The following is an 18,649-nucleotide window of genomic DNA, read 5'->3' as shown; positions in this document are numbered from 1 at the left end:
CTTCCAACAAGGCTCTGATTGGCCAGGTGTGAGTCATGTGCCTACCCCTAGCACCTACCAAAACCCGGGAACCAAAACAGAAGAACCAAGGGTGGTTCCCCATGGGAAAATTGGAGTCCTCAAACCAAAAGAGGGGGGATAGGAAAAACAATCATTGACTGTTGCACCTCACAACAGTTTACGACATGCACCCAGCTGCCACTTACCAGGCCACTATGTACCACTCTTTATATTGACTTTTTCCTTTGTTTTACTTTTTTTTTTGAGGAAGATTAGCCCTGAGCTAACATCTGCTGCCAATCCTCCTCCTTTTGCTGAGGAAGACTGGCCATGAGCTAACATCCATGCTCATCTTCCTTACTTTATATGTGGGACACCTACCACAGCATGGCGTGCCAAGCAGTGCCATGTCCGCTCCCAGGATCCGAACCAGCCAACCCTGGGCCGCCGAAGTGGAACATGTGCACTTAACCACTGTGCCACTGGGCTGGCCCCAGTTTTACTTTTTATTTTAATTATATAGATCAGGACTTCTTTTTTATATAAGACCCAAATATTGCAAAAGCATGCTCCAATCCACTTCCTCCCTTTCTTGCTATTTAAATTTATATTCCCAGAGATTTTTTATATCATTAATTGAATCATAATGTTCGTGCCTCTGTCGTAGAGGGCTTGTTCACGACAGAGCGTAGAGGCGGGTCTCATGCAGTTGAACGGCTGGTGAGCTTTCTGAGTGTGGAGACACCGCTCGATGTGATTCAGGTGCTGCTTAGCGGATCTAGCCGTTCCAGGAACTGCAGCGTGCGTTCACACAGCGATAACTGTGACTGATAGAATGACATCTATAAGGATGTCTGGAGGAGCTGCTTTCATGGTCATTTTCCAAATCCACCTTGGTGGTGGCTCAGAGCTGCTGCCCGCAGGGAAGGATCTGGGTCCCCTTGGCTGCAGAGCGGAGCTGGGGGAGTGGCCCTGCACAGAGCGGGGCCCTGCTCACCAGCCTTGCCCACCACTCACCCGCCCTCTTTACCCTTGCCCAGCTGCAGAAGGCTGCTGACCCCTGGGTCCTGAAGCACTCGGACCTGGAGAAGCAGGACAGTAGCTGGAAAGAGGTGAGTGGGGTGGCAGGCTGCCCATGTGCTCTTGGCTCCCAGCTACACTGAAAGTCCCTCACTTGCGGAGGATGTGACAGGGAGCATGCTAACCCCCACCCACAGGTCATACCCTCGCACCTTGGGCTCCTCAACCCAAGGGTTTCTAGCCCTTGGTTCCACCTGTGGTTTGGGACTTGTGGAGGGCCCTCTGTCAGCGCCATCCTTCCATGCCTGGGAGAAAGGCTGGTGTCTCTCTGTGTATTCTTGGCCAGGCCCCTTGCCCTCTCTTGGTTCCACTTGTAGCCTTTCTGAAAAGGAGGGCCTCTAAATAGCTGTGTGACCTTGGGCAAATCACTCTCCCTCTCTGGGCCGCAGTTGCCTCAGTGGTAAAATGAGGGTCACATTCTCTGCCTTAGCCCAGCCCTGGTTGTGGAGATCAATTAGGTGAAGTTTGCTCCTAAGCCTCAGGTGCATTGTCCATATAGCAACATGCTGAGTAACTAAACAGTGAACACGCGGGACCTTTGCATGGTCTCAGGTGATCCCCATGACAGCCTGAGGAAGAGGTGTGTTAGGAGATTTGGTTGCAAGCAACAAAAGCTGATTCTGGGAAAATGAGGCAGGAGAGGATTCTTTTTTTTTTTTTTTAGGAAGATTGGCCCTGAGCTAATATCTGTGCTCATCTTCCTCTATTTTATATGTGGGACGCCTGCCACGGCATGGCTTGACAAGCTGGGCATAGCTCTGCGCCTGGGATCCTAACCAGGGAACCGTGGGTGGTGGAAGCTGAGCGTGGGGACATAACCGCTGCGCCACTGGGCCAGCCCCAGGAGAGGATTTTATTAGGGGCACAAGGGGGCTGGTGCTGCAGGTTCAGATGACTGGTGTGGGTCCCAGGGGTTGTGCTCTGGAACCAGGGTGAGACAAGCGCAGAGCAGGGACCTGAGTCACTGTCAGCTGAACAGCAGCCACCACGGGTGCTTTGTTGTTGCCACCACATTCAGAGTAAGTTCTAAAGGGGATCTCTCCTTGGGGTTCTCTCTTGGAGCTCCCATTGGCCAAGCCTGGATCACACGGAAAGGGGGTTAGATGCACTGTAGCCAGACACTGACCAACGTGCGTTCTAGATGGGCGCTGACATCGTTGCCGCTCTACAGAAGGAGACTGAGGGGTAGGGATTTGGGCAGCTCCCACACTAACTCCTCTCACCTTACCTCAGTGTGCTGGTGGCTAGAACTAACCCTGTCTCTTTTCCTTGACAGACACGCAGTGAGAAGATCCACGACAAGGAGGCTGTTTCTGAAGCTGAGCTTGGGGGAACCAGCTTAAAGAGGTGCTGGCACCCTCTCCTCCCTGCCTTCTCAGCCCTGAGCCCCTCTCCTGCCCCTCTCCACAGCCCCTGCCCTGCTCCGCCCTCCAGCCCCTGCTCCGCCCTGCAGGCCCGCCCCGCCCTTCTGCCTCTCTTCTCTCCGGTGCCCCATGTGCCCACCTGAGCACCCCAGCAGAGTTCAGAGATCACTGAGATATGGTTTCCATAGAACCCAAGCCACCTAGGAGCCGGGAAGCTTGGGGCAATGGGAATTCCAGCCTGCGATTTTTTGTTTGTTTGATTCTGGGCATGGGAAATGGGGCTCCTGCATATCCTGGCTGGGAAAGAAACTCTTTAGCTCCTTTTGGGGTTCTTTCTTCCTGTCCCTGGAGTTAGGAACTCGAGCTGGACATCCATTCCTGGGATTAGTGAGCAGCATCCTTAGGGCTCAGCCCCATGCTGTGGCCAAGGAGACCTCCAGGGCTGTCAGGACCACGTCCCCACCATTAGGAAACCCATGAAAGGACTGAGGGCAGCAGCACCCTGTGGGGCCATGAGAGCAGCCAGAAGCCAGGCGGACCCCGGGGAAGGAGGACGGGCTGTGGAGTCAGAGTGTGGGTTTGAATTCCGGCTCTGCTGTTTCTAGCTCTGCGGCCTCAGGCAATACTTCCCATCTGCACCTAGTGGGATAACAGGAGCTTCCTGCTAGAGTTATGGGAGGACCGAATGGTCTGCCATGTCAGATGCACTTACATATGTTGTGCACTTTCGGTCAGCAGGCAACACGTGGGCCAGGTCTGTGTCAGGGATTACTGGCGTCTTAGTTTGGGTTCCCCCAAAAACAAACCCTGAGACAAGAATCTGAGTACAAGTGGTTTATCTGGGAGGGGGTTTCAGGAAACACCTGGCAGTAAAGGGAAAGCAAAGAAGGGAGGCCAGGCAGCCAATAAAAGTTCAGGTTATATCTATAGATCAACCAAGTTATGTGTGGACTACTGGAGCTCAGTTTCACTGAGGAACTCTTGAGAGCAGAGTGCAACATGCAATGCAGACTTCTCCTGCCCAAGGAAGGGGAGGCTGGGTACCAAGCCCCCAAATCCCACCCATTGTTTGTCAAGGGCCGTGTCTAGGCATAAACTCAGTGATATTTCTAGCTTCCTCTGTGTGGAGGCCAGGTGTGCTCCTGCAGTCAGAAAAAAAGCCCTCAGGTGGAGAATGGCAGGTGCTCAGAGCGTGCGATGCTGGGTGTGTAGGTGTGAGCGCAGAGGGGATGTGGGGCAGGGCACTGACAGCATCTTCCACAAGGTGAGCAGGACAGTCATGGTCCCAGCCTTCCCGCAGCCCACAGACCGGGAGGAAGACCCCAGTGCCTGCTTGGGTGTATGTTATCTTCCATTAACACCACTCTTCCTCCTCTGCTCTTCCCAGGACCAAATCTGTTTCCTCCATGTCTGAGTTTGAAAGTTTGCTTGACTGTTCTCCCTACCTTGCCAGCGAAGGTGCCCGGGGCAAGAAGCTGCCCAACAACCCTGCCTTTGCTTTTGTGGGCACCCAGCCAGTGGACCCAGAGAAGGATGCCCAGGAACAGCTCTCACCACGGGACTGCAGCCACCTGGGTGCCCTGGCCTGCCAGGACCCCGCGGGGAGGCAGATGCAGCGCAGCTACACAGCTCCCGACAAGACGGGCATCCGCGTCTACTACAGCCCCCCGGTGGCCCGACGCCTGGGCGTGCCCGTGGTCCATGACAGGGAGGGTAAGATCATCATCGAGCCTGGCTTCCTCTTCACCACAGCCAAACCCAAAGAGTCAGCTGAGGCTGATGGGCTGGCCGAGAGCTCCTACAGCCGGTGGCTCTGCAACTTCTCACGGCAGCGCCTGGACGGGGGCTCAGGGGCCAGCCCCTCGGCGTCTGGGCCTGGCTTCCCAGCGGCCCTGCATGACTTTGAGATGTCAGGCAACATGAGCGACGACATGAAGGAGATCACCAACTGTGTGCGCCAGGCCATGCGCTCGGGCTCGCTGGAGAGGAAAGTGAAGAGCACGTCCAGCCAGACGGTGGGCCTGGCCAGTGTGGGCACACAGACCATCCGCACGGTCAGCGTGGGCCTGCAGACTGACCCACCCCGCAGCAGCCTCCACAGTAAGAGCTGGTCGCCCCGCAGCTCCTCGCTTGTGTCTGTGCGCAGCAAGCAGATCTCCTCCTCCCTGGACAAGGTGCACTCGCGCATCGAGCGCCCGTGCTGCTCGCCCAAGTATGGCTCGCCAAAGCTCCAGAGGCGGTCCGTGTCCAAGCTGGACAGCGCCAAGGACCGCAGCCTGTGGAACCTGCACCAGGGCAAGCAGAACGGCTCGGCCTGGGCTCGCTCCACCACCACGCGGGACAGCCCCGTACTGAGGAACATCAATGACGGGCTGTCCAGCCTCTTCAGTGTGGTGGAGCACTCAGGGAGCACTGAGTCCGTCTGGAAACTGGGCATGTCCGAGGCCCGGGCCAAGCCCGAGCCTCCAAAGTACGGCATTGTGCAGGAGTTCTTCCGCAATGTGTGTGGCCGGGCACCAAGCCCTACCTCGACAGCAGGGGAGGAGAGCACCAAGAAGCCGGAACCTGTGTCCCCGGCCAGCTACCATCAGCCAGAGGGCATGGCCAGGGTCCTGAACAAGAAGGCAGCCAAGTCAGGCAGCAGCGAGGAGGCCAGACTCTCCGTGCTCCCCCAGGTGGGGAAGGATGGTGTCCCCCGGGATGGAGACGGAGCCACGGTCCTTCCCAACGAGGTAGGTGTGTGGGGTCTGCCCTTTTCCTTGGGAGCTGGCGTTGGCTTATAAAGTACAAGCTCTTTTGGTTTTCACACTCAGGGAATATGATCGTGTGTTTCAAAAAGTTCTTGTGCTAGTCTGGGATGGGGGTTGGAAGGCCCCAGACCTGGAACAACAGACCATAGTCTGATTACCAAGAGACTAGTAAGCATGGCTTACCTAGCTGCTTTGCCACCACACACCAGAGATTGCCAGCATCCCCTCCAGTGACAGGGTGTTCTCACTTCTCTCCTGCCACCCAGGGGTGTCCTGGAGCCGGCTCGTTTGCTTTGTGAGCGCCAATCGTGTGCATCTCTGTGTTCACTGACGTCGTGTTGGGACCTTGAGATTGGCCACAGTGGGAGGATTTACATCCCAAAAATGGGCAAATGCTACAAATCAGGGCTTCTCCCTTTTCTCCTGGAAAACTGGTTATTAAACGTTTACCACCACACCCCTGCCCCGACCCCACCAAGACTCAATCCGAAATGCTCCCATTTTCTCTCAGAATCTTTTGCTGCACACCCCACTCCTGATATCTATTCCAGATTTGGTTAGGGATTACTTGCACGTTAGTAAAAGAATACTTATAAGTTAGCTTCGCAGAAAGGGGAATAGCAGAGTATCTCATGGAACCCAAGGGCAGGGACCCAAAGGCCTCAGCAGCTTCTCTCTCTGTCTTGCTCTTCTCTCCTGAGATTCATTTTCTGTGATGTTCTCTTCCTTCCTCTCTCTCTGTTGCATTTGCTTATGGTTCAGGTGGGCTGTCCCAGCTCTAGTTTTTTAACATCTTCCAGTTCAAGCACCTAAGAGAGACTGACTCAAACCCCTCTGCCCCAGTTCCACATTTCCGGAAGAAGGCGACTCTGATTGGTCCAGCTACAGTCCAGTGTACCCCCTTGGTCCAGTCAGCTATGGCCAGGATCACGTGGTCTGTGGTGCACTCAGTGAGGGCTGTGGGTGGGGACACAGAGAGGTGGCAGGGCTTTGATTGACCCAGTTGTATGTCATTGTACATTTAGGTGGTCTCTAGTTTTTCCCTATTATAATCAGTGCTGTTGTGAACATCTCGGTGCAAAAACATTTTTCCACATTTCAGATTATTTCCTTAGGTTTGAGTTGCAGAAATGGGATTATAGGATAAAAGAGTATAAACCTTTAAAGGTATTTGAGAAATGTTGCCAAATTTTTTTTCAAAAGAGTTTGTCCAATTTCTACAGCCCCTCGTAGGGTGTGAATATGGCTCACTGAATTCTCACAAACTGAACACACCCATTGTGTTAGGATTCTCCAGAGAAACAGAACCAATAGGAACCTATATATATATATATATGGGATTGGCTTATGTGATTGTGGAGGCTGACAAGTCCCGAGATCTGTAATTGGCAAGCTGGAGACCCAGGACAGCTGACGGTGTAGTTCCAGTCCAAAGGTTGGCAGGCTTGAGACTCAGGAAGAGCCAATGTTTCAGTCTGAAGGCAGGAAAAAAGCCAGTGTCCCAGCTTGAAGGCCATCAGGCGGGAAGAATTCTTTGTTTCAGGAAGAGTCAGCCTTTTTGTCTATTCAGGCCTTCAACTGATTGGAGGAGGCCCACCCATACTGGGGAGGACAACCTGCTTTGCTCAGGCTGCCAATTCAAATGTTAATCTCATCCAGAAGCATCCTCACAGAAGCACCTAGGATGTTTGATCAAATATCTCGGCACCCTGTGGCTCAGTCAAGTTGACACATAAGATTAATCATTACACCCATGTAACCACATCTACATCAAGAAACAAAGGTAGAAATCTGGCAGTATTTTGAATGTTGGTTTTTAAGTTGATCCAAATATTTTTCAGTATTTAAAATGTCCATGCTACCCATTAACCAGTAGTTCTCCTAGGAATGTAGCCTATGGAAATATTCACAGAGGTGGGAAAACATACTTGTGTAAAGAAATGTATTGCATTATTAATAAAAATTGCTAATACTTATTGAGTACTTAATAGGTGCTATGCTAAATGCTTTACATACCATATCTGATTTGACCCTCGCAACAACTTTGAGAAGGGTAATACATCCCTCATCTTAAGAGAGGAGGAAATCAAGGCTCAGGGAGGTTAAGTAACTTATCCAAGGTCACACAGCTGGTAAGAGGCAGGGCTGGGATTTGAACCAACCATTCTAGTTCTTCAGCAGCACTTTTAAACATTATCCCTGTGTGTTGGTAATAGTAAAAAATTAGAAACTACATAAATACACATCAAAAATGAATTGGAGAAATAAGGTATTTCTGTTCAGTGGAATAATATACAGCTATTAAAAAGAACAAGACCTAGACATACATAGTGACAGAAAAGTGTTCGTGTTTTGCACTTGTAACATAGGCTATAGGAGATGAGGTCATTTTGGTAAATATAAGTGTGTGTGGTGTGTTGAGAATTTATCTTTGATATGTAAGACCATACATAATGTCTGCTTTCTTCTCTGTATATTCCAGAATTTATTACATTCTGGGGCGTTATTTGTGAACATCCATTACTGCTCTAATGGGAGAAAAACAATTTTAAAAAATTGGTCCAAAGAGGGGCTACAGCCCCTGGGAAGTGGTCCCTGGGCATGGCTGAGTCCAAATTCCTTGCCTGGCTGGCCACCCAACCTCTGGGTGGTCAGTGCCTCCGGCTCCTCCTGACGTCCTCCCTCCCTCCTCCTAGGATTCTGTTTGTGACTGTAGCACACAGTCTCTCACCTCCTGTTTTGCCCGGCCATCCCGCTCTGCCATCCGCCACTCTCCTTCCAAGTGTAGGCTGCACCCTTCAGAGTCCGGCTGGGGTGGGGAGGAGAGGGCAGCCCCCCCCCAGCGAGTGACAGAGCAGCCGAGCTCCCCGCCTCAACCAGCCCAGTCCCTGGATAGCCGAAGGGAACCAGTGGAGAGGAGAGGAGACAAGGCGAGGAGCCCGGGCCCTCAGCATCATCTCGCCCTGGGAGACAGCAGCTGCACCACTGCCAGAGAACAGCTTTCCCATCCAGGTAAAGCGAGTCTCCTGCTGACCGCTGGGTGGTGCTCTCCGACTTCCCAGGGGAAGGCTGTGAGCGGGAGAAAGACCAAAACTGGGCTTTGCAAGCATCTACAGAGAGATCCACTGGGAGCCAATCCCTGGGTCCTGAGGGGGAGCCTTGCCTGGTTCTGCCTGCACCCACTTCTCCAAGGGCCAAGGAAAGGATGCACTTCTGGCGGCACCCCTCCGGGAACTGGCTCACGGAGATGTTCCCTGCCCACCACATCCCCCTTCATGGGGAGGAAACACCGAGGAGAAGAACAGGCTTTGCTCTAGGCTCTGTTTAGGGTTCTTGGTGGAGCCGGGCTGGGCACCATCCCCAACCCTTCCTTCCCTCCGCCTACTCCTCCTCCCAGCCACTCGCTCTGGATTACTCTGACTCTAGGGAGTATGATAGGGCCGTAGCCAGGGCCAAGTGTCTGCTTGGAATCCTGGAGCCCTGGATCTCCCTGCCCAGAGCCTGGATGCAGCAAAGACTGGAAGACGAAGTGGGAATGTGTGGGGCTCAGGGTTGGGGGGGGGGGTTCCCTGGAACTGCCTTCCTTACCAATGTGATCAGGGGGCCCCAGCCTTCCTAGGAGACTCCTTGAGGACAGAAATAGGTAGTCAGTCTTAAGACGTGGTACACAAATGCCTAAATGCTTACGGACTTGATCGCTGGGGCTGCTTTCCCGGCAGCCTGGAAGGGCGCCACATCTCCACTGTGTTTACATCCAGCAGCTGGTGGAGGGCAAAGATATTACCAAGAAGAGACTCCCAGTTGGCCAGGCCAGGCCAAGGAGCACTCTAAGAGGCCCGTGCCCTGGACACAGTGGTAGACTGGGGCCTGGGAACACATTTCTTGCCTAGGTTGTTTATTTGAATTTTTCTTACTATAACTATTTAAGGTGGTTTTACTTTATTTTATTAATTTAATTTACCCCAAAGTCCCTAAGGTAATTTATTGGAAGTTGAGACAAGTATTCTTGCCATTGGGACAATGCAAGCCTTCTAACACGATGGACAGGCATGGGGTCCCCCATGTGGATGAGGCAGCTCAGCAGCCAAGCTCTGGTCTCCTGGTCAGGTCTGGAGGGCTCCCCAGCAGAGCTGGAGCCCTGCAGCATGCTCCCCCAACACCGCTGACCAGCTGGCCTCAACATTGCTTTTCAGTCAGCACCTGGTACTCGCCCAGCCTCGGTGGTCAGTCTGTAAGTGCTCGCCGACAGGGCGGAGGGCTGGACCGACGTCACCACTTCCCCAACATTCTCCATCTCCCTTCTCATTTTCCTCCCTCCCTCTCACACCTTTTTTTAATGAGTCAAACATGGATTACTAAGGCTCTATCGAGAGCATGGAGATCCCTCCAGGTTCCCCACGTGAGAACTCGCAGGAAAACAGGACCGAACTTCGAGAATGTTGTTTATTGCAGCTTTGCACATGGATCTGAGAGTGTCTGCCAGCCTGCCTCCGTTCTCACCAGCCTGCCGGCCTTTTCACCAGCCTCTTCTTAGCCTTATGGCCTCTTGCGGCTCTTCTCCCAACCCCAACTCTGCTGCCCACCCTTCCCCACATCCCATGGGAGCTGCCCCAGCCATCAACAGACTGTGACGTGGCTCACTGCAGTGTGGCAAGGAGGCCTCCTCTGGCCTCCCCCTTGTTGCCAGTGAACATACCCGCGCACATGCACACATGTGGGCCTCCTGTAACTGGCTGGGGGCCCATAGTGGAAACACCAGGATGAAGCAGCTTGTCTGTGGAATTCCCCATCAGGAAGACCAAAAGCCAGCAGCTTTGCTAGTTTGCCGCCAGGACTCAGGAGATCCCTCTGCACTCCCACATGCCAGCTCCCAGTCCTGCCCATTCAGGGTCACCTGGACCAGTTATCCAAAGTCCTTCATCTCCACTCCCTATTGGCAGACCATCAGCATCATGTCAGTCCACCAGCCACTTCCTCATGCCATAGTGACCTGTGTGGGCAGAGCAGGCAGGCCGATGGGGTCTCTGAGATGCCACTGCTCTCACCCAAGAGGTCAGGGCCCCTCCCAGATTATCTCCAGGTGAGGGGATTCACACCAGGCCACAAGCCACCAGAGGCCTTCTGCCACCTCCCCGAGCTGCAGAGGGCCAGAGAGGCTGTGCTCCCAGCCCTGGGGAGAAATCCTCATGAGACCTGAACCCCGCAGCCTCCGGACCGCTCAGCCTTACCATCGTCCTCGTTCAAGATTGTCCTTGCCATCCGCGTTGTCTCAGTACCTGGCCACCTGACCCCCAGCCGGTGTCAGAGGCTCCAGATCTTGGTTTTCAGTAAAGTCCCAGTTTCCACTTCCTGCATGTCACTGTGCAAGGTCACTCATCACTGTTCCTACAGAAGCCTCTGGACATGGGGCTTGATGGGGTTGAAAATGTTACATGTAAATATTGGTTTGGTTTGATTTTTAGCTTTTTAATTAGTAACTTGTTGTATTTTCTTTTTTTGGGGTGGGGGGGTTCGTTTGTAAAAACTCTCTACTCTTTTGGAATGTAATTTCTAAGTTGGTTTGTTTCTTCAAATGCCTTTTAAGTCTTGGTAACATTCCCAAAGCAGAAAACTGCCTGACCCACAGAAACACTGCCCTTCCTCCCTTTCTTCCCCTTCCTACTATCACTGCACCCTGTTACTCCTAGCACCTTCCTCCTCCTTTATCCTTCTCCTTTTTCCCCATCTCCACTCTCTTCAATCAAAGTCCCAAGGAAACCTGGGGTCCTAATCCCCTACAGACTGCCAGACTTGGGTCCATGGTGTTGCTACCAGTTGGTTGGGGGGAAATGGGGACCAGTAACACAGTTGACCCTAAACTCAGCAGCCTCAAGTTTCTGGTATCAGACCTCTTCCCAGAGCCAAATTAGACCCTCCTGGGGGCAATGACGTCTATATTTGAAATGAAATTCAAACCACTTTGGCGCAGTAGAGGCTCCTAGACCCTGCACGCGCAAGACATCAGAATCTAATTCCCTGTCTCCCTGGCACTTCTTTCCTCTCAGTTCTTTCCCACCGACGGCTGACAATTTAAAATCCCCTCCAACATGAGCTTAGAACGGGCCCCACCTCTTGGTCTCCCCAAGGATGCTCCTCTACCAGCTGCTTTCCCGGGTGACAAAGTTGAGGGCCCAGAGACTTGACCTTCTTATACCCTGATTGCCAACATGACTCCATCATGCCCGCCCCCACGCACCCTTCATGGTTTCATCATCCAGCCTATTCTCCTCTTGCCCACCAACTTCCAGACCCTTCCTCCTTCTCTCCTATCATCCAGAATGTCGCCCCAGTCTCAGCAGCCTTCTACCCTCACCAGCCCCTCAAGCTCCCACTATCTTTCCATTAATAACAACCCCCTGCCTAGAACACTTTCTTATTTAGAAATTGCTTCCCCATCCTACAGCTCCTTCAGACCTCTAAGGGACAGCTCTGGGAGGCAACCACGGCAGGACAGGGGTTAGTGCTCCCATTTTGCAGATGAGGAAGCTGGGGTGCAGGACTCATCCCAGAGTCACCTAACTGGAAAGTCATCAAGTTTCGACTAGAACCTGGGTCCACTGGATCCTCCAGCCCAACTCTGTCCTGCTTGCTGTGTAAACCTACTGCCCCACTGGGGGCTTTGTGCAGGTGCAGGACACCCAGAATATGCCACTGCCCAACCCATACGTGAAAACAGTCCACTCCAAATCACTGGTACCTGTGTGTCCCGGAGGTGGTCTAGGGACCCCCTGTATCAGAATCCTCAGAGGACATGTCCAGAATGCAGCTTCCTGGGCCCCACCTCAGCCTCCTGGGCCAGGAATCTGCATATCTAACAAACTTCCAGGGAGATCCTGGGCACCAGTGACCACACCATTTAGGTTCACAGCCCTGACCATTAGGCCATCTTTCTTTTAATCAATCACCACGATGCTGTGTCTTTTTTTTATTTTAAGATTTTATTTTCTTTCCTTTTTCTCCCCAAAGCCCCCCAGTACATAGTTGTATATTCTTTGTTGTGGGTCCTTCTAGTTGTGGCATGTGGGACGCTGCCTCAGCGTGGTTTGATGAGCAGTGCCATGTCCGCGCCCAGGATTTGAACCAACAAAACACTGGGCTGCCTGCAGCGGAGCGCGCGAACTTAACCACTCGGCCACGGGGCCAGCCCCAACGATGCTGTATCTTAAAAGAGCACTGAGCTAGGAATTAGGGGGCTTGGTCTTCAACTCAGCTCTGATTTGGTTTAATTACCCTGAGAATTTCCAAAAAGCATCAGAGGCGATTTAGAATCTTAGTCATAAGGTTTAATAAGACAATGGAAAAAAGAAAGAAAGCAGGAAGAAGTATCGTTCCCCCATCTATCTGATGTAATTCTCCAAATCCTGCAGTTAAATTTTACTCTTGAGTTTCCTGGCAGCCATGGTAAAAAGAGAAACACATCAGGTTTCGTAAGTTTTGTCATCTAGTCATGGGAAGCAAGCATATTTACCCCAGGAGACAAACTCCTCTGCTACTAATTTACAGCATGTATCCTTTCTTCAAAGGCCACTAGGCCAGTTGCAGTATAAACCTGAGGTGAACCTAAAATGCAAGGATGTTTCCAGGTCACTATTTATAAAGTAATAATAAACTGCCACCAACCTGAATGACCTTGTCCCCAGATCATGTGGCTAGTGTATGCCTCAATTTCCCCAGCTGTAAGTGGGAGAATGTCCTTCCACCTCACATGGCTGTGGTGAGGACCAAATACAATACTGTGCCTGTGAGTCTAGCTGGAAAAGCATAAGCTTCCTCACAGATGTCGAGTGGTCTGATCACACTGGTCCCAGGCCAGCCCCCCAGCAACCTGGCCCTAGTCTTAGAGAATAGAAAGGGAACCACAAAATAATCTGGACCAACTCTCTCACTTATTTTTAATTGTGGCATAATATACATAACATAAAACTTACTGTTTTAGCCATTTAAGTGGCTTTAAGTTCATTCACAATGTTGTGCGACCATCAACACTGTCCATTTCCAGAACTTTTTCATCACCCCAAACTGAAACTCTGTACCCACTAAACAATACCTCCCCATCCTCTCCCCCAGCCCCTGGTAACCTCTCTTCTACTTTCTGTTTCTATGAATTTGCCTACTCTAGGTATTTCATACAAGTAGAATCATACAATATTTGTCCTTTTGTGTCGAACCCCCTCACCTTTTTAGATGAGGAATCAGGCCCAGAGAAGGGAGTGGCTCACCCAAGGTCACACAGCAAACTAGAGGCAGAGGCAGGACCAGAACCCAGGTTTCCAGACTCCCAGCAGGTTCTGTATCCGCAGTGGTGAATGAGGCACCAGCCTGCCATTCTGTGATCTTGCTTGAACCCCATCCTCTCTTTTATCATCTTCCTCAGCAAGCTTCCACTCCTCCTCCCTCCTCTGCTCCAGCTAGTTCTCACTAGCAAACTGAGTGGCCCTGGCCCACGGCCAGGTTTTCCTCTTCTGGGCCCCAGGCTTATTCGTAGCACCCACCCCTCAGCCCTCCCAGAGCGGCCTCCCCAGCTTGGCTCCCCTCCCATGGATTTGCCCGTCCCCTCAGGCTCACATTCCCATCCTCCCGTCTCTGTGGTCTCTCAACTCCCCATGTTTGCTTTCAGATCTGGTTGTATTCCTAGGTTCGTTTTTACTTATTTTGTGTTTTCTCACCCCAAAGGGGGCACCTTTCCCCAAAGCCTCAGGCGGCATCAGTTATGCCAGCCTTTCTCACTGGGCTCTGCCCCAGCAACCCTCCAGCCCAGAAAGACATCCCCCAGTCCCACCAGGGAGCCACATTGTCCTCTCTGTCCACAGCCTCCCGGCAGGACCCCAGCACCTTCCACTGGGAGTATGTATGTTGGGGGGGCTTGGATCCCCCTTTTTGGACTCCTCTACCCTGCCCAGTCCTGCATGGTCTTGTTTGCAAAGCAGATGCAGCCTGGCTTGGGTTCTTTTCTCTCACTCCTTGGTCGTCCGTCCATCTGTCTGTCCATCTGACATCCCACCATCCTCTCCACTCTCCCCTGGGCCTCACGGCCTCTGCAATAGCTCATCCTGGCAGAGCCTGTAGCTCACCCTGGCTCTACCGCTTACCCCTCCCAACAGGGTTTGCAGTTTGCAAAGTCCACAGAGCCAAGAACCAAAGGGGACTGGGGACATAATAATGGGCCTGAGTCCCCTGCCCGGGGCTCCTCCCTACTCCTCGCTCATCCTCCTTAGACCCTCCCTTGTCAATCCCATCAGCCCTGCTCCTCTCCCGTCCTGCCCTTCACCAGCCCTCTGGACCCCAGACCCCAAGGAAAGGAGCTTTGGTTTCTTCTAAGCGTCCTTGAAGGCCGAGGTAGTTGGGGCCTGGTCACCTAGTCTCACTTTGTTCTGACACCATTCAGGCTGCTCCCATGAGAAGGAACCTCAGCTGGGAGTCTGGAGCCCTGGCCCAGGTCTGGGTAGATCTCTGAACTTGTCTGAGTTTGACTGGTTTTCTGATTTTATGATGAGGACCGGGATGATCCCTAGGGGCCCAGAGTACCCCTCGTGTTTCGGGGCCCTCCATCACCATCCTCTATCCACTGGGCCCTGGTACGCTGGCTCCTCTCTCAGCTCTGCTACTGATCTCTGTGCCTTAGTTTACTTCTCCGCACAGGGGGGCTCCCCACAAGACTATTCTTGGCAGCTCCTCAGACATTTTGGTGACTCTAAAGCTGGGCCTTGCCAGCGGTGGCCCAGCTCCCTGGCACTGCCTTGGGGCACCAGGCTGCTGAGGATGAGATGCCTGGAGGTTCTCAAAGCAGCAGGAGCATCACCTGGGAACTTGACAGAAATGCAAAGTATCAGCCCCACCCGAGACCTACCGGATTAGAACATCTGGAACAAGCTGGGGTTTAACAAGCCCTCCGGGTGATTCTGATAGACACAGCGGTTTGCCAGCTGCTGATCTAGACTCTCGATCAGTGTGGCCTGGGGAGGGACAGAGGCTGGCCCAGACCAGGAACAGGTGGGAAACACCAACCTCATCTGGACTCCTGAGAGATTGGTAACTCTCTCGCCCCCCAAAAACAAAACAAAACTCTGTCCTCCTCACCTGGAAGCTGGAGGGCAGGGAGAAGGCGTGCATTTTTCCTTTCCCTGCCCCTGGCTTGGTTCCAGCTCTGCTCACCTCTCCCACTTGTCTGGGTTTTACAAAAGGCTGTGTAGGGTCGTACCAGCCAGGTGGGGGGCGGGAGGGGGAGTGAGGGGGGAGTCCAGGGGGGCAGGAGACAAAAGCCCCTGACCATTACCTCTTGGGAACCTCACCACAGGCTCATGGCCTCTCCTCAAATGACAAGAAACCTAACTCCTCCTCAAGGAAAGACTCCTGAATTCCTAGCTCCTGCTCCCCCTTCTTTCACGTCCAGTAGACAGTGCCAAAAAACAGCTCCAACCCCCAGCGTCTGGGGAAGAGAGCCAGAAGCTGTCCCTCCTCCTCCTCTGGGCCCCCCTCAACCCCCACCAATACTGTGAAGCCCCCTTCTTGCCCAGCCTGATTTCCTGGTGCAGGTCCTGCAGTTGTGGGCCCTAGGGGACCCCCAGGGAAAGGCCTTTTGGGGGGAAGGGACCAAGGGCATCCTTGGGCCAAACTGTCTGCCTCTCCTGTCCACTGTTCTCTCCTCTCCACTCCTGTCTTCAAAAGGCTCCTTCCCAGGATGGACTGGGTGCTAGGACAACCGTGGTCCGATCCGCCAGCTCTCCCTGCCCCCGTGTCTGATTTCAGACATGAGAATAACTGTACAGTGTAAACTTACAAAGGGTTTTTAATGGTTGTAGATTGGAAATAAAGTATGTCATATGAACAGTTTCCATGGACTTGGCCTCCTTTTGATTTCTCTTGCAGGGTGGGTGGGGCACCGACAGATTTGACACCTGACTCTAACCTACCCCCAGTTGCCTGGGAAGGAGGGAGCCCTGGGAATGCCACAGCCAGTTTGCTGGTTTGGGGCCACTTGAGAGGAGCCAGCAGGTGTTCCCGGCTGCTGACTGCTGACACCCCAGAGTCTCCCATGAAGTGGGAGATGACCACTGAGAAAGAAATGCAGAGTACTCAAAAATGGAACTGAGCCTTTCTACAAAAGACTTTAAACTTAATTTTATCATGAAAAAAAGGACTTTTTTTTTTTTTTGAGGAAGATTAGCTCTGAGCTAACATCTGCCACCAATCCTCCTCTTTTTGCTGAGGAAGGCTGGCCCTGAGCTAACATCTGTGCCCATTTTCCTCTACTTTATATGTGGGACGCCTACAACAGCATGGCTTGCCAAGCAGTGCCATGTCCGCACCCAGGATCCAAACCAGGGAACCCCAGGCCGCCGAAGCGGAATGTGTGCACTTAAGTGCTGTGCCACCAGGCCAGCCCCTGGACATTTTTGACATGGGTTAATTATCTTATACAGTATAATTAACTATCCCGAAACATTTGTTATACCACAGATGCTGTGGGTCAGGAATTTGGGAGCTGGGTAGTTCTGACTCATGGTCTCAGGAGGTTGCAGTTAAGTGTCAATCAGGCTGCAATCATGTGAAGGTTTGACTGGGGCTGGAAGACCCATTTGCAAGGTGACTCACTCATCTGCCTGGCAAGTCAGTGTTGGCAGGAGGCATCAGTTGAAACTGATGTGGACCTCGCCCTGGGGCTGCTTGAGTATCCTCACAACATGGCAGCTGGCTTCCCCCAGAACAAGTGATCTATGAGAAAGCAGGATAGAAGTCACAATGTCTTTTATGGCTAAGCCTTGAAAATCACACACCATCATTTCTGCAATATCTTGTTGGTTATACAGACCATCTCTGTTCACTCTGGGAGAAGACTACACAAGAGAGGAACACCAGGAAGCAGAGATCATTGGGGGCCATCTTGGAAGCTGGCTACCACATGAAAATTCTACAGTCTCCTCTTTTTTTTGAGGGCCTAACAACAGCCAGGCTGTGCTAGGCATTGAGGATATAATAGATGAGCTTGGAAGACAGGAGAGCAAATGTCAATGGCAGAGGGGAGCTCAGGGTGCTCAGGAAGCCAAGAGGAATCAGGCAAGGCTTCACAGAGGAAGGGACAACCGAACTGGCACCTAAGGCTGAGATGTTGACAAGATGAAGGGGATGATGGTAGGTTGTTGGCAGGAGACTGAGGGGAGATGGTTCCAGAAAGAGGGAACAGCATGTATGAAAGCCTAGTAGAAAGAAAGCAGAGCAGAACTGAGGAACTGAAAGAAGTTTGATGTCACTGGAGTGGGGAGTGATGAAAGAAGAGGCTGGGTCAGATCACACAGTGCCTTACAAAGGAAGGAATATCCTCATCCTGTGAATGGTAGGGAACCATGGAAGAATTGAAAACAGGGAAAGGACATAGAGGAAGTATTGGGTCTGGATTTCATGAAGCAGTATTCTCACTGTACCGTAGGATGGCCAGCCCTGGCTGGGAACAATGTTCCGTTCTTGGGACATTGACCAGTGAGGAGTTGAAGGAGAGGGGTGGGCATAGAAAGAACTAGGTACTCCTGAGCCCCAGAAAGTGATATGCAGACAACCAAGAGCAAATCTCTGCTTTCAGATGACTGTTGGAGCCAACAGGCTGGAACCACTGGGTGGAAATTTCAGGAAGGCAGATTTCTGCCTACCACCAGAAGGATGGAAGGATGCCTACAGTCACATTCCAGCTGCTGCTCCTCCACCCCTCTTTCAGAATTTGTGGACTGCTCCTAATTCAACATTTGGAGGTTTCAGATCTGAAAGGACCGTACATTGCAAGGGGACATTTTGATGGCATCATGCTGGATACGGAGGAAGCAGCCTGCTCTCTGGGAGCTCTCAGGCCAGCAAGAGATAGTGGAACGCACAGGTTAGGCTCCTGGGAGCACAAAAGGGGCACCTGGTTTTCAGCCTGGGGCCTCAGAGAAGGCTCTAAGAGAGATGAGTCCTCAGCTGGGGCTTAAAATTAAGAGAATTTTGCCAAGAACAAGCAGGGAAGGGGGTCCCAGGTAGAGGGAAGAGCTGAGCAAACATGCTGAGGCAAGAAGCAGTGTGGGTGGCCAGAGAGCTGCAAGCAGTTTGGGGAGGGGGTGACTTGCCATGAGCCTGCCAAGGAGTGTTCTCAAACTTGCCAGGTATCGAAGGGGCCAAAAAAGGAGAAAAAGTGCTAGAGCAGGAGTGGGAGAGGGTGAAGGAAACTGAGCACACAGCTCCAGTCCGCGCTGGGAGAGTCACGGTCCACATTTTCGGAGTTAAGAAGATAAGGGTAGGGGGGACCAAGGCTTAGCGACGGGGCAGGACATCAGATGCCACTAATGCACTATATTCCTTTGGCAAGTACCTCTCTGGGTCTGTTTCCCTATCTTAGATGGTTCTGAGCTCGTCCAGAGCAAAGGACACGATGGTGTACTGGGTCCCAGGAGC

At 52.4% G+C, this 18,649-nt stretch overlaps 1 protein-coding gene across 4 annotated transcripts in view; it reads left to right on the top strand.

Moving 5' to 3' along the window:
* The window catches only part of SOGA1 (suppressor of glucose, autophagy associated 1), a 71,841-nt gene extending 55,778 nt beyond the window's left edge, over positions 1–16,063 (top strand). For 3 of the 4 annotated variants that reach the window (XM_046678753.1, XM_046678757.1, XM_046678754.1), the window contains 4 exons: positions 1,041–1,112; positions 2,357–2,427; positions 3,832–5,176; positions 7,891–16,063. In XM_046678753.1, coding sequence (XP_046534709.1) covers positions 1,041–1,112; positions 2,357–2,427; positions 3,832–5,176; positions 7,891–8,511 — 2,109 coding nt within the window. In that variant the 3' untranslated portion in view covers positions 8,512–16,063. The remainder of the gene's footprint in view (positions 1–1,040; positions 1,113–2,356; positions 2,428–3,831; positions 5,177–7,890) is intronic. The other variant, XM_046678755.1, reaches the window with a different exon arrangement.
* Positions 16,064–18,649: the final 2,586 nt, after the last annotated feature.

Source organism: Equus quagga, chromosome 12 (assembly GCF_021613505.1).
Source record: "Equus quagga isolate Etosha38 chromosome 12, UCLA_HA_Equagga_1.0, whole genome shotgun sequence".
Taxonomy (NCBI): domain Eukaryota; kingdom Metazoa; phylum Chordata; class Mammalia; order Perissodactyla; family Equidae; genus Equus; species Equus quagga.
This window is presented reverse-complemented; position numbering and strand designations above follow the sequence as displayed.